This window comes from Orbicella faveolata, unplaced genomic scaffold (assembly GCF_042242905.1).
Source record: "Orbicella faveolata isolate gen_17 unplaced genomic scaffold, um_ofav_v1 contig_34, whole genome shotgun sequence".
Classification (NCBI taxonomy): Eukaryota; Metazoa; Cnidaria; class Anthozoa; order Scleractinia; family Merulinidae; genus Orbicella; species Orbicella faveolata.
Window position 1 is genome coordinate 34,147,023 of NW_028301563.1, and position 21,574 is coordinate 34,168,596.

The 21,574-nt window shown below is 39.7% G+C and overlaps 1 protein-coding gene across 1 annotated transcript; it reads left to right on the forward strand.

Moving 5' to 3' along the window:
- Positions 1–273: 273 nt before the first annotated feature.
- LOC110049115 (uncharacterized) lies at positions 274–20,869 on the forward strand. Its single transcript, XM_020754887.2, has 18 exons — positions 274–1,241; positions 1,841–2,414; positions 3,411–3,667; positions 4,230–4,391; positions 4,769–4,879; positions 5,456–5,597; positions 6,216–6,358; positions 6,519–6,688; positions 6,795–6,926; positions 7,672–7,860; positions 8,587–8,695; positions 12,524–12,769; positions 13,297–13,436; positions 13,818–14,036; positions 15,146–15,400; positions 16,535–16,895; positions 17,515–17,664; positions 18,442–20,869. Exons 1-18 carry the CDS (start codon positions 597–599, stop codon positions 18,655–18,657), a joined length of 4,221 nt encoding a protein of 1,406 aa, XP_020610546.2. The 5' UTR covers positions 274–596; the 3' UTR covers positions 18,658–20,869.
- Positions 20,870–21,574: the final 705 nt, after the last annotated feature.

Sequence of the window (21,574 nt, forward strand, 5' to 3'; positions counted from 1 at the left end):
CGGTATTTCAAAGAACTAAAAACTCTGCACAATCGGGTTAGGTTGAATCACGCCATTCCTATTTCTTTCTGAAAACTTTGAGTATGTCGTACAAACTACGTGTGGCTGGGAGCAAATCGCCAATTTCCTAGGCAAAAAGGTGTTCAAAGCGAAACAAAAACTTCCAATGTAAGCACACAATAGAAACAAGTCTAAGCAATTAAAAGCAACTGTTTTATTGTTGTTTGAGTGTTGCCGAGGTGATGTTTACTTCGCTACGCAGGATTTTACTCAAAGACCCGTGAAATGACGTCACAGCACAGGTGCTGCGCGACAGAAACCCATATTTCTTTGCGTTATTCTGGCGAGATTTGCGTTAGATTTTTATCGATTTCCTTTTAATTCTGCTGCAACGAACCGATCTCTGAAGCTTCCCGGCAAGAAATATTTGTGGTTGTAAGGAACTGATTTGGATTTGACTCTGGCTGTTGGGAATTTTATCTTGTTTATAAAAGCGGACTCCAGTCGTATCGATCTACTCGTTTCTGTGGTTTGATCTAAGCTAAATGTTTTGGGGTTTGGAACTTTGAGGTTTGATTCTGTGACCTCCTGTCAAGATGAGTGAGACGACATCTTCTGGAAAAGTCGAAGAGGATGAACCAAACCCGACCGATTCCATCGCAGAAGAAGGACCAACCGGTCAAGTTCGCGTTTTGAAGAAGGGAAAGAAGAAGGGCAAAGGGAAAAAGCGTAGAGAATCCGTGGAGTCTAAAGACGAAGAAGGCGACGACGAGGAATTTAGTACTTCTCGTAAGAAGAAAGGAAAGAAAAAAGCAGCTCCTAAAACGAGTGTTTCCACCGACATTCAGCCAGAAGTTGAAGCTACAAGCGAGAGTAAACAGTTAGAGGCTGCTGTCACTGTAGATGAAACACCGAAAGAGACTGTGATAGAGATACAGGGAGAAGACAAACGGCAAGAGGAACTGGAGGAAATTGTTGTAAAAAAGGAATCGACGTTGATCGAAGGGGACAACGTAGTTCAAGAAGAAGGAGACTCCGGCGAGGGTAGCGGGGAAGAGAAGAAAGATATAGAACAAGAGAAAGTTGGCGAAGAAGAAGCGAAGGAGAAGGAGGTTGCAGAGGTTGTGTCTGAAGTGGAAGGCGCTACTGTGCGTAGAAGAGCAACTCTGTCTGATTTAAGAAGTGAGAGTGTGGACAAAGGTGATGGAGAACAAGCTGTATCTACAACTGCAGGATCAGAGGTATTAATTTCTCCTGTATAAAGTTGTCTAATGAGTGATTCACTTGTAACAATCACAGTCCGATCTGTGTTAGACAATCTTTATTTCTCTTATCGCAAATCACACATTAATGCATTCTGATGTGCTCCTAGCAACTGCTCTCTACACTCTCGCCCCTGCAATACAGATAACTGATTAAGGTTAAGGTAAAACATATATTCAGTCAACGGGGGACCCCTTGAAATTATGACATGGAGAGGCTTGAAATTCAGATTAGGGACACACTGTAGTTCACCACCCCCCTCTCGCCTCCAAATAGGGTCTCATTACACTTCTTCAGTGGGGAAGTTGAAAAAAAAAATCCATTCCAAATTTCAAGGGAGTGGTGGATTTCAAAAACCAAAATACTTGAAGGAAAGTGTAAAATTCAAATGGGATTTCTGGAGGGGTGGGAGAATTTGAACTAAAATACCTTCTGTGGTTACCGGTGGGGAGGGAAGAAGGAGTGGGGATTTTTTTTTCCTGGCGTAACATTTTGTGCATCTTCTTGTGTACTTCCTTGATTATATTTCAAAAAAAATTCTTCTTGTGACTGAACGTCAGATTTTCATTTACTCCAGGAGCTTGAGGCTGTGAAAGAAGAAGGAAGTGTAGCACAAAAAATTGATGTTACATCAGAGGACAAACAGAGCACTGAAGATGAAAAAGACAGAGATACAAAGGAGGATACAAACATTGTTGGTGACGATGGAACAGCTCCTGAACAAAAACAACTTGAAGAGAAACCTGATGGAACAAATGTTGATAAACGGGAGGAGAAACCTGACGCGGTTGCTATAGAGATGGCTGACAGTGTAGAACATGTTGCAGTGCCTGTGGAGGAGGAGGCCAAAACTGAGAATGTAGAGGGTGGGGAGGGAGAAATCAAAACTGAAAGTAAAGAGGGTGAGGAGGTAGAAGTCAAACCTGAGAGTACTGAGGGAGGGGAGGGAGAGCCTAGCCTGGAGGGAACTTTGCCACTGACTAGCCAGACTGTAGTTACAAATGAAACGGAGACTGGCACGGATTACTCCAAGTATGAGATAGATGATGAGCTGCCGTGGGCAATGTATCGTTCAATGGATAGTCCTCCCCAGAGGACCCCTGTTGAGGAAGATGAAGACTGGCCAGCATCAGATGAGGACGAGGATTATGGTAAGTTGTTTGAAAGCGTTCTTTTCCTTTTGGCTTATTTTTGTGTTTGTTAAAATTTGTACAAGTCATGTAGTCTTCAATTTTTGGGTTACCGGTAACTTTCAGTATAGAGGCTATTGGTCAGTGTTTACAGACAGTACCACCTTTTCTAGTACACACTTTTTTGTAAACAAATTGCACCTTATACAGTGTACTTATTTGCAGTGTTTTACTGTAGATGGTAACATGGTTAATAGAGGGGACTGGTTATGAAGTGCGGCAAACATCAAAGGAGCAAACAAAGATGCCAAGATTTATGTTGCAAGGTCCATGACCACACACAATCTTTTGTTTTGCACTTTTACAGTATGCATGAATTACGTAGCCAATGTGTTTCTCTTGGTTAGTTCCTCAGTATGGAATAAACAACTATTGTGTTTTGTGCACGGTAAAGGCCAAAAAAGCGAGCAAAAACATATAACAAAGAACTTTGTTGGGTTTCACAACCATTCCACTCTATTAACTATGGTGGTGATTTAAATCTTGTACTTGTCTATACTCTTACCTAACTGAGCTACATTGGGATTCTCTCAACTATCCCCTGATGTGTGCAACACGTATTCACTATCAAAGGGAGGCACCATCAAACAGCATTGACAGGGTGGCCAACCTCATACTCAGAGTCTTTGTTCCCCTTTACCAGTGGCCAGGAAGTGAGCAGCCCTGGAAAGATCCAATTTGAAGTCAGAAAATATGGAACTTCTGGTTAAATTGTGCATGCCTACATATAGCTGACAAACACGTGGCTCAGTCTAGATGTTAATATTTTGCTGCACCCATTTCCATTGTTTTGTTAAAATCAATCAATATCGAGCCTGTAACGAAACTCTTGAGAGTGGCTTGTTTTGTCAAGTTTGCACAGAAAGGAACAAAGATTTGAGGAATAAGATTGACAGGTTGCAAGAAAGCCATGGGTTTGGTTATAGTATTGTGTCATTGTTTTTTTTTTTATATTAGCTCCTCCCAAGAATGAGGACCTTCCAGACCTGGACATGCTGATGGGAACATTAGAAGGTGGGGAGTCTGAGCTGGAGACGACTGCATCACCACCACCTCTTGTACTCCCTGAGGAAAAACATGCAAAACAGCGCCGTATCGAGGAACTCAAGCAGGGCCTGGCTAACGAGCCAATCGACCTTTATGATGAAGATTTTGAGAAAAGGATGGAAGAGGAAATCCTCATGGTTGGGAATATTTCATTAGAGATGGTTCAGGTACAACTTGTATAATTATAGTTTTCTTTTATTCTCTAGTTGGGCAGATCTACAGTCCAGACCAAGGTTTAGATGCACGCTTTCTTTTTCTAAATCTAATTTTTGTCCAGTCTTACATGTAAGATCACCTTCAGTTATGTGAACAGAAATCACCCTTCCAAGGTCTGTCACCTCACCCTCTGAATACTGCTAAAGTTTATAAGCTGTGCAAGATGTGTGAGACATATTTGATGTGTGGTGCTACACAGTGCAGTAAAGGTGCTGGAGCTGACTGATCATTCATGGTCACTAAGGGTGATTTGCAGCTAAATTCTCCACACCATATCCTTAGATAATCAACATACAGGCTATGAGAATCATGGAAATGATTAAATCAGGGACATTGTTTAATAATTATTGTTGTTTATCAATTTGTCCAAATTTGTTCTATAGTAAGAATTGTATAGAGACTATGATAGGGACTTGCTATGTTTATACTGGAACTTTGAGTAGTACATGTAAGCTAGAACAAAGCTCTGCTTGCAAGGCTTATGCAATGTTTGTTTTTCTTCCATCTGTGTAGGAAGAGGAACGACGTCTGCGAGATGAGCATATTGCATACCAACAACAGCAGGCCAAGGTACAACGTGAGAGGCAGGAAGATATATTAATGAGAGAAGCTAAAGCTCGGAAAGAAGTCATGAGGGTGATGAGGGAAAAACGCAAGCGTCTGCAGCAAAGAGAGGTAGGCTTGACAAAAACTGAATCACTTGTTTACTGTGAGATAACATTAGATAAGCCTACTGATAAGCCCTGTTAGTCAATATGATGGTAGATCTGAACTGGTCAGCTGTGAGTGTTAGCATTGTTAGTTTAAATTATTGCATGATGGTAATGTGAAAATTTACATTGTGGATTGAATGAGTGAAGTGAAGAGAAAGAAGTGTCTTGAACATTTTCACAACATACAATGTATATAAGACAAATGAATATTTTTTACCATGTACTTAGACATGCATGTAGCTTCAAACTTTCCATCTACAACTTTTTGCATTTTTTATAGCATTTTATCTTTGAGATTTTCCGTGGATTTTATATTCTACTTTTGTTGGAAATTCTTAGGATCTTATGATGCAGCAAGATCGACTGATACAGAACAGGATCCACCGAGCATTCCGCAGAGCAGAGGAACAGTTGCTGAAAGCACTGACAGCTAGGAAAGGGGAAGTAAAGGTGAGAGTGCTGAGTAATTGCCAGACAAAGAGAGCTCAATTTGTTTCAATTTCAAATTGAGTGGGGAAATAAATTTGTGGTAAGTTTAACTTGATTTAAGGCTTCCTCTACACTATGCCGGAGGAATTTGAAAATGGCGGTTTCACTGCGTAGACACATCAAAATTAAGGTTTTATGTCCACACTACGCTGGAAGAATTTTAAAATACAACAGTCAGCAGTCATTTTGGGTTTGTGTTTGAGGAAAACTCAGGGAAATCACATGATTATTGTGAAGCCCCCACTCGGGGGCAAGGAGCTAAGCTTGGTTTTCGAAAAAGCTCCATTTTCAAAAGGTTTTTCATCCACACAAAAACGAATTGCCAACGTTTTCAAATTCCTCTGGTTTGAAGAGCATTTCCAAATGCTCCGTTTTCATGATGAATTAGTTTGGATGGTAGGCTTAACTGTAGAAATAAAGCTGTGTTTTCAAATTTCTCTGGCATAGTGTGGACACTGCCTAAAACTGGATTTTATGGTTAATGTGAACTTGCCTTATTTTTCAAAGCCTTTGATTGACGTTAATGTTTTTCTCCAGGCAATGTATGGAGATTTGATGCTGGCTGATGGTCAATACGGTGGAAGCAAAGGACGTCGCTGGAAAGTAGATTGGAACAGAACGCCACAGCCAATCCAAATCAAGCTCAAGTGTCTACGAGGTGTCAAGGACAAGTTACCAGGTTGAAACACATTTCTGCTGCTGTCTAACATTGACTAATATCATTCAAAGTGACATCTGTATCTCCATGCACTTAAGATTAGAGGATTTTATTTATTTGTAACGCTTATAAGATTGACACTTAAAATACACTGTATAGCAATCTGGATGAAGTTTAGTTACAGTAAATTTACCTATGATATATATCTTAGGTTTCAGATAGATTGTAAATCTTTATGAGTTCATTAGCACATTAGATCCTTTGATAAATGACCCCACAAGCTTTGTACATGTAGCTTTGAAAACTATCGTTTTAAAATAAAGGTTGATTTTATTTCTCCTTATCTATACAGTCGAGCAGACAGGTCAGGAGAATTTAGCAGTGATCTCCAAAGAGAAATTCTCACTTTTGATATGTGAACAAATTCTCTCAACTAGTTCTATAACAGATGGTTACGAATTTGTTAGGAGAGTTTGTATGATATCACTCAGCAGGCTTCTCACCAGAAGGGTGTCTGATAGAAAGTTGGGAAGACAAAAATCTTTGTAAGACATTAACTTTTCAAGGCCTAGCTAAATGTCTCCAGCATTGATTTGGCTGCATCATGAGATAATTTTTGTTCTTCCTGTCTTTCTCCAGGTGGTCGTTACGTTCTTATGGTGTCTCTGTATGATCGTCTTGGCGGCCATGTTCTCAAATGGTCAAATCTAAAAGGTCAGCAGTGGGGTGGGGCGACATTGCCACTTCAACATGACGGAGAGTTCTTTAATATAGAAATCAAGGTGGGTCTGCTTAAAATGTAGTGTGTTTTAATAACATGTGACATGCTAGCAAAACCAGCAAGGAATTATGTGGCTTCCTCTCTAAATACTGTATCTTATTATTTACTGGATTGTTAATTTTTTATCAATAATCACATTTCTTACTGCTCTCTGTTTCCAGATTGACCAAAGTGTGTTTACAGTATGTCCATCCAGGCCTGGTGTTCGCCCTGGCATGATCCTGGTCTTTGAGCTGTTTATCCTCAGGGGGAGTGTTACAGCCACAGACAGGGTGGTAGGGTGGGGATGTTTTCCCATTTGTGATGGAGAGTTCAACATTGTTGATGGAAAGTGAGTACATTTCAGTTCAAAGCCTTTGCTTGACGGGAAGTTTCATTTTATGACAGAACTGCATTTCCTACATTTACTTAACCAACTGTTTTAATATTGATTTCAGGTACAAAGCCCCTTTTCTTCGAGGAGACATGGATCCCACCATTGACAAACATGAGAAGATTGAGGAACTGATGGCTGATGATTTAGAAAACTGGTTGTGCAACCTGTACTTTGAGATTGTCAAACTTCCTCGGTAAGACACATAAAAACAGATTAACAGCTTGATTGTTTTCGAAGTGTTTAAACAACACTAGCAGAAAATTGACCGAGGGAAATTACTAAAATGTATCTATGCCATGAGAATTTATGGTTCGGATACAAAATTCAAAAAATAGAATTCAGGCTATAAAATGTTCAGGTAAATCACTTACGTGAAAACCTACTTCTTGGTGTTGAAAACCTGCGAAGAGAACTCTAAATGTGACTGCGGCGCTTAGTCATGTGACTTCTAGTGGTTTGTCATTTGAGGTTTCCACTGAAAACCTTGGAGCTAAATGTCACTATTGCCTCTATTAAACCTGACCTGAATCCCGCCCAGGGGATATACATTGTAGCAATACTCCTGGTTACTTCAACCTGAGGAAAGTAGACGTCTGCAAAAATGTTGCTAAGTGTTTAATGGCTTATTTAGCATGTTTTATTATATGGCTTGTGTTTGTAGCTACTATAATGCACACTCTGATTGGCTAATTCTAGGGCAACTTAATTATTCTTCTGTAATACCCACAGTTCGATTACAGTCCTGCAAAAATAAAGCAAAAAGCCATATAATGAACAACTTATTAATCTTGAACATTCAGTCTTTCTGGGAACATCTCAAACCTTTGCTTTGCCATCTTGACCTCGCTATTGCTTGGTCAATACGGCAAGGTCTTGCTTTAAAACCTCACTCTCAGTTATTAAGTAGTTAGTAAAACAGTGTTGTTATTTTTGTCTAGGTATATGGCGGGCCAGAAGGAGTATGAAGTTGAACTGCAGTTTACGTCAGGGATTCTCAGCTATCCATCACGTACAAACATTGACGAAGAGAACATTGATGGTGAGGAGCCCATCTTTGGTTCAAGGATGGATCTCAAGTCCCCATCTCCCTCCAGCAGCCGGCGTGGTAGTAGAATCAGTATGGTGGGGTGAGTATGTGAATATCTTCACCTTTACTCATTACTGTATTTCACTGTGCAATAATAATATTCTGCTGTCTAAAGATAATCAATTGGAAATTGATGACTGTTGGAGGCTTAGCGGACAAAGGGCACTCAGTCCTTGAGGCAGTTGCAGCAATGAATATTTAGTTACAAGCGTTGTTTTAAACAAATAGATTCCATGTTGCATACATACATACATACATACATACATACATACATACACTTTATTTCAACTTGAATTATCGGAGTAGCTCTATTGAGCTAATATCTTTGAGAAAGAAAAAATACGTAAATCAATTAAATGTTACGGTGCATCTGTTCAGTAATGGATCACGGATGACATCAAAATGTGGTAAGAACATATTATGTCAGAGTGGCACACAAGCTGTTAAGTGAGTGTGTTGCTGATGTTGATATCACATTTTGATGTCTTCTATTACTGAATGGACACATTGCAACATGGAATCTTTCTGGTTTATGTAATAGGAACCAAAAAAAAGGTTAATGACATCATGTATGCATCTGTCCTCCACTAGATCATAAGTACATATGACAACCAATCAAAATGCGAGGATAATTTGACATATTATAAAAAATATTATATTGTGCTGTGCCAAAAGAAAACCACAGATCTCTCAGTTGACAGATTTCTATATTCTTGTACATATTCTGTCTGTATTGAGATTTTTCGTCGACTTGGATTATTTTCAGGTCTAGTTTCTTTGGAAGCACTGCTGCTATTGATACAGCTGTTGAAGAGAAAGAGGGCATGGGTTCTACTCACAATCTTCAGGTGGAGGTCCCAGATGTCAGAAGAACAGTGAGTGAGAATTTGGGTTCATAATATGTGATCTCTGTATACCTGCCTTGAAGAATATTCTCTCGGTTTAATGGGATACAGGTCATTTTTGGGAAAAATTAATGAGATAAGGGATATTTTGAACACATATCTTGGGATATTGAGTAGGAAAATTGCTAATTTTTGAAATTGGAGTTAATGGGATGCAGGATAGTTAGGCCAAACATCAACAGGATATGGGATATGCAGCGCAGACCCCCCCCCCCCCCCCCTCCCCACCCAAACCCTTAATGGGGCCTTGTGACTGTGAGAATATCCTCTCTTTTATCTCTTAAAGTTTAAGTTATAGAGTTACTGTTACTGCTACTGTCTTAAGATCTTTAACAATGAAAGAGAACACCTGATTGTTTAAGGGGCAATGCCAGATATTTAAGTATCAGTTGACAAGAAAGAAGGCATATTTCTAGCAAGATGTTTGGCGTTAAATTGTTTCACATAATTATGTCATGCAAATGAGGGAAACTGAAATATGAAATGTTTGAGTTTTGTTGAATACTGCACTGAAAATATGAACTATGGATTGTTCAGGAAGAAATGGATTGTAAGGTGAAACAATTCAGTTGCCATTTTGTTCAAGTTTTTTCTTGTGTCTTGGAAAAAATTGCTCAGATCGCATAATGGTTTGTTCTCTGTCAGTACTTTAAGAGCATAATTTATGTATTAATTTTGTAATAGCAATTAAGAGCAGCTTCGCCTAAATATCAACTAGACTTGGAAATAGCGAGAAAATCGAATTTCTTCAAACTCGCCCAGAATGAAGCCCTACGGGCACTAGTTACAAAAATATCGTTTTAAGTTCGATAAATCAAAAATTATTTTTTTCCGCAATTTTTTCGTTTCGATGCCCCAAATCGGCCAAAATCCATCGAAAATGAGCGGCATATTCAGAGGCTCGTAAACTCAAAAGCAAAAATCTTCATTACAAACTGATTGCACGTCGTATTTGTACTTCCTTTCTTGTCTATTTAGAGCTAAATAGATCGTGATTTGATTAGAACTTAAATATTTGACGAATTTTTTAAGTTAACGACCCAAGACAGCTTTACAAGAGGTCTACATTTAGCCTATTTTCAAATGCTAAAAAGGCGTTCTGGTACACGGCTTTTCCCGAAATGACTAGTTTGGTCTGAAAGAGCATTGTTTCTTCTTCAAATTACTGAAATAAAATTTTTGGGTAAATAAAATCGTGAGCGCTGAGATAGCGAACCAAATGCAGCACTTCGTCCTGAAAACGTGACCTTTGACCCAAGCGTAACGAAACCAATTACTGCAAGAAAACCCGAAAGAAAAGCAAACGTTCCGTTATTTTGAAACAATTTCTAGTGATATCTCTCCGAAACCATGATTGCAAGAAACTATTTCCAGATATGAAATCTTGCAGGGTCAAAGACGGAGCTAAAGGGCGCATTTTGACACAATAACTTTGTTTGCCGAGAATTGAATTGCAGTCAATTCCAGTGAAATTTGCAAACTTGACGTATGTTAGCCGATACTTACCTGAATATTTATATTAATAGAAGAGTCGTCTTCTTGGATTAACCTTCAAAAGAGGCTGGACCCAGATTTGGAATCCTCTAAAAGAAGAAATGTTTAATATTCCGTGACCTACCCGATGCTATAGATTCCATGCACATGCCAACCGCATGTTTGTCGTAAAACCAACTGAACTCCACTGACAGTTTCCATGGGCAACCCCAAAATAAACAATCCCCAAAAATGTAAAGTGAAATTGGCTGTCTTCATGAACAGTTAGAAGCTAGAGTCAAGTTCCATTACCTTTTAAAAAAGCTTGATTCTACTTTGTTCACTCAGTCGTTACTGTCACGTTCGAATACTGCGTAGTATCGGTCACGCCAAAACACTGCAGACCGTGCAGACTGAGTAAGTTTCCCATACAAAGTCTTGTACGCGTTTGTCTATTGAATCAAAAGTCAAATACTGCGCTTGAGCAGCCTGTGGATAAATGACAAACTTTCAGATATATTTAACACTATTTTGTAACTAGACCCAAAAGAAGGAGTCACAATGAAAAGCCCAAACAAGTGTCTGCAGTCTGCACGGTCTCCACTGTTTTGGCGTGACCGATTCGCGGCTTTCGAACGTGAGAGTAGTGAACAAAGTCGACGCAAACAAATAAAATCAAGCACTTTTTAAAGGCAATAGAACTTGACTCTAGCTTCTAACTGTTCATGAAGACAGCCAATTTCACTTTACATTTTTGGGGATTGTTTATTTTGGGGTTGCCCATGGAAACTGTCAGTGGAGTTCAGTTGGTTTTACGACAAACATGCGGTTGGCATGTGCATGGAATCTATAGCATCGGGTAGGTCACGGAATATTAAACATTTCTTCTTTTAGAGGATTCCAAATCTGGGTCCAGCCTCTTTTGAAGGTTAATCCAAGAAGACGACTCTTCTATTAATATAAATATTCAGGTAAGTATCGGCTAACATACGTCAAGTTCGCAAATTTCACTGGAATTGACTGCAATTCAATTCTCGGCAAACAAAGTTATTGTGTCAAAATGCGCCCTTTAGCTCCGTCTTTGACCCTGCAAGATTTCATATCTGGAAATAGTTTCTTGCAATCATGGTTTCGGAGAGATATCACTAGAAATTGTTTCAAAATAACGGAACGTTTGCTTTTCTTTCGGGTTTTCTTGCAGTAATTGGTTTCGTTACGCTTGGGTCAAAGGTCACGTTTTCAGGACGAAGTGCTGCATTTGGTTCGCTATCTCAGCGCTCACGATTTTATTTACCCAAAAATTTTATTTCAGTAATTTGAAGAAGAAACAATGCTCTTTCAGACCAAACTAGTCATTTCGGGAAAAGCCGTGTACCAGAACGCCTTTTTAGCATTTGAAAATAGGCTAAATGTAGACCTCTTGTAAAGCTGTCTTGGGTCGTTAACTTAAAAAATTCGTCAAATATTTAAGTTCTAATCAAATCACGATCTATTTAGCTCTAAATAGACAAGAAAGGAAGTACAAATACGACGTGCAATCAGTTTGTAATGAAGATTTTTGCTTTTGAGTTTACGAGCCTCTGAATATGCCGCTCATTTTCGATGGATTTTGGCCGATTTGGGGCATCGAAACGAAAAAATTGCGGGAAAAAATAATTTTTGATTTATCGAACTTAAAACGATATTTTTGTAACTAGCGCCCGTAGGGCTTCATTCTGGGCGAGTTTGAAGAAATTCGATTTTTTCGCTATTTCCAAGTCTAGTTGATATTTAGGCGAAGCTGCTCTTAAGCACTTAGTCAAATATTATGTACAGTTTTAATCCAAAGTTGCATCATTATTGCAGGGTTTCTCGTTATTTAGCTATGATACATGTATCTGCCTCCTCCTTGTGCTTCTGTTTAAAAACGAGTCATGGTGCAAAACCTTTCTTGTGAAAAAAAGATTGATTTGCCTGAAAATGAACCTGTAGGCAGAACTCATTTTCTTTTGGATAGTTCTGCACAAAGACTCGTTTTGACAGAGAGGTGTCAATGTCCTATTTTGCCCATTTTGCAAAGCATATCCGTCCTAGCCATCGTTATTCATCCTCAATTTCCATTGAGTTCCTGTCATTTGTCTAGTACTGTTTGGGTTTCTTGTTATCTTGTTATGATTTCATCACTTTCTCATGGGGTTCCTGTGTTTGTCCAGAATTGTTCTACTCAGTCAAAACTTATTGGTTGCCCTGTTAGGAATGTTTCGTGTATCTCCTATTTGCTGGAAGAACTGTAGAAGTGTGGCGTAAAGTTAAATACCGATCGTTTTTTTTCCTTCGTCTTTTCAGTCTCTCACTGTTCCTGATCCCAACTTAAGACAGCGCCGCACTTCAAACGTGGACCTGCGCCGCGGATCAGCAGTGTCCCAGAGACGGGCATCCCGTCCCGTTACCATGCACATGTCCCGCAAAGCGGTAGAGATCGACGCGTCAAGCGAAGGCAGTGGAACAGATTACTCGGATGATGAAGTTCTTATGTTGAAAAAAGATGACGGATTTAGGCCAGTTAAAGGCCAACCAGGAATGTACTACAAGGTGGGTGACAGTCTGTGCTATTTTTGTACTCGAACTCGGAACAACTTTCGGGAATACTCGTGAGTGTTAAAGCTATTCTTGATTGGACAATGCGATTCGGAAACTCTTCGGTTCTTCGAAGAAAGATTTGCTATAACAGGCTGTGCTTTTCTGTCGGCCTACTCGTGACATGACAGAAGACTTCCAGAGGGTTTATTAGCTTAGTAACATTTAACTAGTAATTGCTGTCTTTCTGCCTGCCGTGGACACTGAGAATTTGAAGAATTACTCTAGACACGTCTTAATGTTGGTTTTCGCATTGCGTAGCCATGTAAAAACCGAGTTAATATGAGCGATGCATACGTCAAAGAAATCACGTCATAAATTGCTCTTGCAATAATGTACTCTGATTGGCTGAGAAGTTTGGAAAGCCAACATAAAGACGCCCGAAATCCAAACAAGGCACTTCGGAACAGTTTCGTTGCGTATGCAGTTTACAGCATGAGTTGTAATTGTCTTAGTGCTCAAAAATTTTTTTTTCATTCCAGAAACATTTGAACAATCCAGTGGACGTTCACGCCAAGAAAATGTTTACCATGCTACCAAAGACACCTCTGATGACACGAAAGAAAAAGAGAAAGAAGTTAACACACTTGGAAGAACTAGAAGAGCACACATTTACTGTACAGTGAGTATCTGTCGGTTGGCGGGAAAACCTGGCGCTGGCTGCCTGTTTCTGTGCAGCCGCCAAAAAAGGCGGGAAAAGGTTTTGGCAAATGTGTACAAACGCGGGAGCAGGACTAATTTGCTAATCAGCCAATCAGCTTTCCCTAGGGCGGGAAAATGACTGACTTTGTTAGTCGCTTTACATTCGAAAAAAGGCGGGAAATTTTCCTGGCTTTAAGCGTTGTGCGGTTGTTGTAAAACAGATAAAAGGCGCGAAATTTTTGAGAGTGACAGCATAGTAGGAACGTCACTATTTTTTGAGTCGAAAATCCAAAATAAAAAGTCTTATGTACTCGTTGTTTGAATTTGGCCTTATTTTTCGTTTTCTTGTTCTTAACTATAGGCCTCCTTGGTCTAATAAGGGGCACATTCCTCACTATGGCCGAGAGAAGATGCAATATGTGGGCCGTCAACTGATGGCTGAGCTGGGTCTCTCTCAGTGGCGCTCCCGTGAGTTTTGGGCCATGTTACTGCTTATTGCCTTCACCTGGTGGATTCGTCTGTACACTCATTATGGCGGACAGTGGATTTTCCTTCAAGCTCTGCAAGTTCCCGTCAGCAAGTAAGTCCAAATGCTTGTTGGTAGTAAAAACGTTCGATATAGTTATACAAGCTGTCGGTCTGTCGGTCTTCCTATGCGCTCGGACGGCTTTTTTTTGCCGACCACGGCCGTTGGGGCGTGATGGCGATCATTTTACATTCTGCACTCTCATTGGCCGATTCGAAACACTGGCCACGCACAATGAGTGGACTGTCTTACAGTTCTTCTTCTTATTGTAAGTATCTTATTGGCAATTTTGAGATGTAATTTCTGACGGCACGATGGCGAGGTCTTGACTATTGATCTCATTCGTTGTTATCAAAATTATATTTTTTATAAGAATTACTTAATTCTTGCATTAATTTTTTATTAACTGTATTAATTATTTATCTATTAATTATAGTTATTTTATGTATCTTATTAGTACACGACTCCACAAGCTTGTTAGCTTTGACGTCTTTTATCGTGTATAAATAAAGGTTGTATGTATGTATGTATGTATGTATGTATGTATGTATGTATGTATGTATGTATGTATGTATGTATGTATGTATGTATGTATGTATGTATGTATATATGCGGGGTTTCATGGGTCGGTTAGGGGCAATTTAGGCTTTTGGCGGGAGATTTAGCTCATTCAAGGTCAGTAAGCCTTCCTCCACTTTTTTTTTTCTAGCTTTTGTTACAACAGCTTGTCGTCAAATTGTGAAATGTTCTACATGTAGCTTATCGATTTTGTACCCTTTCCTTGGGGTTTTGTGCTGATGTATTAGATGAGGAATACGTTTCCACATATTTTTTGGCCACATATAAAGGGATTTTTTTGTAGTGGTTTTTCGTATCTGGCGTACCACAGGTTCTAATTGTCAAAACCAATAGTTGTTAGGGTAAGGACAAGGGTACAGATTATCTTATAAGACGGAATACATCTGCATCAGGTGACTGACTGACTGTGGCATCCTCAATAAACTATTCACATTGAATGTCTCGTGTTGTGCAGTCAGAATTTGTATTTTATGTCACGACAGTGTCATGATGTTTGGAGAGCTTATGATAACTGACACACCTTACAGTATATGTTTGCTCTTGCTTACTAGTTCTAAAACAATCTCTGTCTTTGTTTACACTAGGTATGAATTCCAAGCCTACACGGTGAATCTGAACTATCAAAGCACGCTTTTGAACACAGTAGAAGAGATCAGTATGGTAGTTATAGGACCGTTCTTCAACATCGTCCTGTTCTGTTTGCTGGTGATCTTCTCCTGGGCTATTCAGAGGCTTTTTGGGACTTCTCCAAACATCTTCTCTCGTTTTATTATGGCGTATGGCATCAATGTATTGCTTGATCCTATTTGGATTCTGATCGTTGATTCTGCACTCATGAGGTCAGTATATAGGAGGATCTTTGTTTACAATATTCGCCTCATTAGCATAAGCGATACAGTTTCTGATGGAGCTATAAAAACATTAGTTCTTAATATTGAAAGGGTACAGCACTATTAACTGTCCTGAGGAATCTGAATCCGATGTATTGAATACTTTTCGTGCGACGCGGGTTTGAAACTGTAAGTTTTACAAAGAATGTATGAGCTCACTGGCGCTTTTGCCATCCAAAATTTTGCACTTCTTGAAAGCTAGTTTCTCCTCGAGTATTACACCCAGAGAGCCAAAATTTACACCAAATACTTAATTTCACAAGCTCTTTAAATGTTTGTAGCGCAAAGTGGACTGTTAACGAGGAAAAATGTAAACAATGACGTCAGCAAAGGTTCGCGTATTTAACAAGTCAACCACGTATAGTTTTATGGCGTTATTTCTGTAGTCTATGAAACAATTAGATTATGAGCTCGAGATTTTTGTCACGCATATTAATCGAGAGGGAATAATCTAATTGTTTTAATCGTTCAAAGCATAAACAACAAGACAGGTTCATGACGCTTCGAGAACGCAAAGAAGCGGCCGCCATTCTTTTGACAACCGCACACTGCTAGGCTACTCACTATCTACGATTAGTATAAATCGACTAGCGTTCTATCACGAATGCCGTTCTCTGATCGGCTACGCTACTCGCTATCTGTGATAGATAGTGAGTAGCGTAACAGTGGGCCCTTGTTAACAAAATGACGTCCGCTTCTTGGCGTGTTCGAATTGTCTGGGAAGAGGATTGAGATAAAGGTTTGAACGACTACTAGATTTATACTAAAACAATTAGATTCTTCGCTCTCGATTTCTATGCGTGATAGAAATCTCGAGCTCATAATCCAATTGTTTAAAAGATGGCAAGGAGCGTAGCCAACAATGGAACGCCATTCGTGATAGAACGCCGCTACTAGTCTAAACTAAACGAGTTTAGAATCGACAAAATGTGGTCAATTTAGTTTTTGAAGAAAATCTCAGCTCCAGGAAGTCACTGAAATCATGTCGCTAGGTTAAAACCGTCCTAATTTAGAGCTAAATTCTCCATAGATTATGGCTGTAAATTTTTATAAAACAGTAAGGAGAATTTGCATGTGTTGTAGGTTTCTGAACGTGGGAGGCGACGTCCCTATAGGAGACGCCTTCAAACTCTACTGGCATTTCTTCCGGTTTGACGGTAATGGCGCCGTGGGAATCGTTCTGACAATCTTCCTGTATGTCGTGACTCTCTTCACTGCTTCATCTGTACTCTACATGTACTTCCTGCGTTTGCACAACAATGGCCGACTGATGGACGTGTATCACCGCCTTCATGCAAGGGAAGATGAGTTCTTCATTCCGTACGACCTGGAAATTTCCAACGTGGAGCTGAGTTATGTGGCCAAAAAGGCTGAACAATGGCGAGGAGAAGAGGGGGAAAGAAGGAAAGTTGCTGTTTATGATTACATTTGGGAAGAAGAGCAGGTTTGTGTCTTGCTTGACCTGTTTAGCTTGAGGTAACAGATACATAGTATTTTTGCGTCATCCAAGAGAGGTCTGAACCCGAAAATTCCATACTGATGACGTAGCCCTAGACGGTTCTGTGATTGGTTGTAAATTGGTTTTGAATTTTCGCGCGCAAATAATAACCTATCAGAAACGTTACACGGGTCTCTGTAGTTTTACGTCATCAAACTTAACTCTCGTACATGAAACCATCAGAAATAGCAATTTGTTGTCGCGTGAACAAAACTACTTTGTCGTTTTTGTGTTCCTTGTTGGCTGTTAATTATTAAACAGTCTTGAACTTTCCATTTTGATTTTTCCGATGACTAGACACGTTCCTTGGTGGGAACATGGGAGTTTGAGACCGGCTAAGTCTTAACTGTCTCCAGAAATTACAAAGTTTGTTCATTTTCTCGGGGCTTCACTGATAAACCATTGCTTTAGCACGTTTCTGCTTCCTTGGAACACTGTGCTTTAAGTAGTGTTAAATAACTGATGTCTCTCATGGACTGATGTCAGTGTCATGTGTTGATAACACGCCATGTTATCATCTCAATGTATCCTTTGACATGGTCTGACCCAGTTCTTTGCGTGATAGATTGACGAGTCTGATATGGGAGCCTCAGACCGAAAGAAGACTGGGCACCGTGAGATCACGAGTCACGTGTCTATACACACGATTCACTTGGATGGATTGAGAGAACTCTATAGGCACTTCCTTAGGCTTCCTGACGGCGCTATTGTCGAGGTACGGAAATGTTTCTTTGTTGTTAACGTGTCTCTGTCTTTTGCCCTTGTACTGTAAGAAATGAATAAAGGCACGCTGGCTGACTGATTGACTGACTGACTGTCAGACCAACTGACCCACTGACCGACTGACTAACCGACAGATTGACCGATCGACTGACTCACTGACCAGCTGACTGACTGGCTGACCAACCGACTGACTGACTGACTGACTGACTGACTGACGAACTCATGACTGACTGTCTGATGGGCTGACTGATGGACTGACAGACTGACGGATGACTGATTGACTGACTGACTGACTGACGAACTCATGACTGACTGACAGACTGACTGATGGACTGACGGATGGACTGACGGATGACTGATTGACTGATAAATGACTGTCTGTCTGTCTGTTTGTCTGACAGACAGACAGACAGACAGACACAGTCAGACAGATGACTGCTTCCCCTGCAGATCGATCGACTGACTGATGAACTCATTGACCAGTAGATAGATTCGACTTGGCATGAAGTTATGGATTCCTCTACGAAGCTTAAGATGTTAGGGTGCGTTCCTTTGGGGTGATCTGGATCAGGATCAGTGATCCAAGGTCACTTGGATCGTGGTGCATCAAAGGAACCGATGAATCTGTGACCATAGTGGATTCGTTGGTTCCTTTGATGCACCATGATCCGAGTGATCTTGGATGACTGATCCGGATCCGGATCCGGATCACCCCAAAGGAATGCACCCTTAGTCAACGTATCATATTCTCCTCTTCTTCCCTTATTAGGTATTTGGTGAAATGGGCGTGGCCGGAATGGATGAGAGCATCAAACAAGCGCTTATTAAAGGAACCACGTACCAGTCCATGGACAGTGCGAGAGGCTCACGGGCGAGTCTAAGAGCGAGGTCCCGGGCCGGGTCAGGAATCAGCGAGTCATCTCTTCGGAGACCTTCAGTGATGTTAGAAGTTCCCAAGACTGCGCGATCTCCTTCGCCCGTGTAGGACTGGGTGGACGCGACAAGGCAAAAGTATCTTAGATGCTGTAAAGAAGTTAGCATATTACTGTACCGCAAACTGCCGCTTGTAAGCCCTGGGACTATGCAACTTCGTTACGGTTTTTAGATGGGCTTATAAACGGAGGAGCTTATATCCGTGGGGGGCTTAAAACCGAAATATAAAAACTGTTTCTAAACGAGCTATAACTGCACATGTTGATCGAAATAGGTTTTTCATTTACTGGTAATTAAGCTTTAAAACATGATAATAAAACAAATTCAAAGAAGGAAAGCTAGAGGGGGGCTTATAACCGGTGGTAGTTTTTGGTTTACAAGTACATGGGCCCATAACCGGGGGGGACTTTTCAGCGGCAGTTTACGGTAACTGTATTACTATGTGCTATCTCTAAAAAAGTTTGTTTTTGTATCGGAAACGAAAAGGACAAATGGAAAGACACCAAACTCTTAGGCGTCACAAGAGATTCATTAACAAGTACAACAACAAATGATAAAAGGCAAACGCTATACTTAAATGTCGTTGTCAAGCAGACAAATATCAGGATCAAGAAAATCATCGAAAACGAGATATTATCTTGATAAGCTACCAGATTCTCCAAACTAACATTAAGGAAAATGTAGGTACATTTGCTAGAGGAATTTAATATTTCGACTTTTGAAAGCAAATCATAATCAATTTGCAGTGTAAGTTGGACACACTATTTCAACATATTTCAATCTAATCATAGTTAACAGAGGGGAATGGTTAAGAAGCCCGGTAAACATCAAGAAAAGCAAACAAAGAGCCTAAGATTTATGTTGGAAGGTCCTTGACCCTGCACATCTTTTGTTTTATGCTCATTGACTATGCACGAATTACATAATCGTAATGCTTCTATTGGTTAGTTGTATGAGCACACGTGACCACCTATATTATTTTACCAGGTTTTGTGCAGGATCAACTCCCAAAATAACCAACAAAAACATAGAACAAAGAACTTTACCAGGTTTCGTAACCATTTCCCTCTATTAACTATGCTCTAAGCTTGTGTTTCCATATTAAGCGCTTTTAGATCACTGCAATCAAAAGAAGTTATTGTTAATCCAGATTGACCATCGCTAGCGCGTGATGGCTTGACGAGTCTTTGATCGATAGAAGTTTCGATGCTTCTCAGTTTCTTCAAAGCATTTTCTAGCCTAGCCTCAACCTTTAAATTCACCCAACTGTTTCCATATATTTTCTTAGACATCTCTTGAGAGAATTTACGCTTTAATGAAACGTTTTAATGCACGATCTTCCAATCGAAGAAGACGAAAGAGAGTGACTTATCTTTTGTCCTGTTCTTCATGAAAGCCACGCGCAGAGCGAGTCGTTCGCGCGCGCAAGACGCGCGTTTTCGTTTAGATAGACTGTGATCGTGAAAGATGATTGCAGTTCCAAAACTATTTTTTTAACATGTGTAGATTTAGCTCTGAAATTTTTTTACTACTAGCTAAGCGTTTTACTTTAAAATAGCTTGGAAAATGATTTAAGTTATTTTCACTCTTGCCGGCCAGGGATCCTTGTAAATAAGTTTTCGCATATCCTTGTTTGAGAGTATTTAATGTTATTTACGTTTACAAGGCCTTTGTAAAGTATTTATTTTTAGCATCGTTATTTACTTTGAAAGTTGTTTCTGTTTCTCTTTATAAAGAAATGGGTTCATATGTAAGTGAATCTTTCGGCAGATACCCAAACACTTTCCTTTTTTCTTTTTAAAGATATAAAGCTAGTAATTTTAGACCTACTTCAAGCAAACAATTCAAAGCAGAACATATAACTGATGGAATACCCGAGAACATATGTAGCCGCTCATTGCAAAGCGTGGGAAAACACACGGGACTGAAAACATGTAACCTTGGTAACTAGTCTTAACCGATACAAATCTCGTGTGAGCTCAGCACGATTGATTCTCATTTTGCCATCTGATTGGCTGAAAATACAGCAGCTTCAATCGGATAGGTTAAAACAGAACTTTGCGCTTAGCAAACGCCAATAACCTTAGTTTCTTAGGGTTTTATTGTAAATAGTTATTTTTATGTATGAAAAATTATTACTAGTTAGTAAGAGTAGGATTTTGTTAAATTAAAAAAACGCAACATTCGTTACTGTACTGTTAATTAGATTTGATTTTTTTAATATTTGATTTCGTAATTTTCTACAATAAATATTGCAAAACAAATCTGGTAATTTTCGTCATGAGTTTTTGTTAACGTTCTGAAAAAACCGGCATCATAAATGACCCCAGAATAAGTGCCTAAGAGTAAGCCTCTTCACAGATGAGAGCTTAAAACCAAGAAGTGGGTACAACTATAAGAAGAGAGAAACGCTTGTGGACAGTCTAGGAAAGACCCACCAAGGTGCAAACTTCATTGGCAAGCTCAAATCAGAGTAGAACCTTGTGATTTGGCTCTAGCATGTGATCGGCATTGAACTATGAATCAAGTTGAACTGTTATGTTAAATTTTTTTTTCCAAAGGACGTTAGTTTATTTTTAGAAGGATCGATCGTTGTTCCCCATATGAACTTTGAAATACGGCGTTAATATCAGCCCAGATTACCACTCCCTTCGAGGAGCCGATAAAAAATTGCCACTATAATATTTTTGTGACAGGATTTCCACATCTAAGGTGACCTTAGGCTATTTTTGTTTGATTTGCGAACAAGGGCTGAATATTAATTCTTCCAGGCAAGAGGTATTAAAAGATCGGCGCCATTAAACTTGGCTCGGAGAGTGTCCTTGTTTGACCTTCCGATTTCAGCGACATTGAATCGACCACATCACGGGATGTGAGTATTTCCTTATCATTTGACCATTATTGGGTTTTACAAATGTCATCTGAAAATTTCAGTCATTTGATTAGCGTACTTTAGAATTGCCCTTGAA

Coding starts and splice junctions, on each gene's coding strand:
- LOC110049115 (XM_020754887.2), top strand. CDS start 597: ATGAGTGAGACGACATCTTCTGGAAAAGTCGAAGAGGATGAACCAAAC. Junction 4,880..5,455: donor CTAGGAAAGGGGAAGTAAAG/GTGAGAGTGCTG, acceptor GTTTTTCTCCAG/GCAATGTATGGAGATTTGAT. Junction 17,665..18,441: donor CTGACGGCGCTATTGTCGAG/GTACGGAAATGT, acceptor TTCCCTTATTAG/GTATTTGGTGAAATGGGCGT.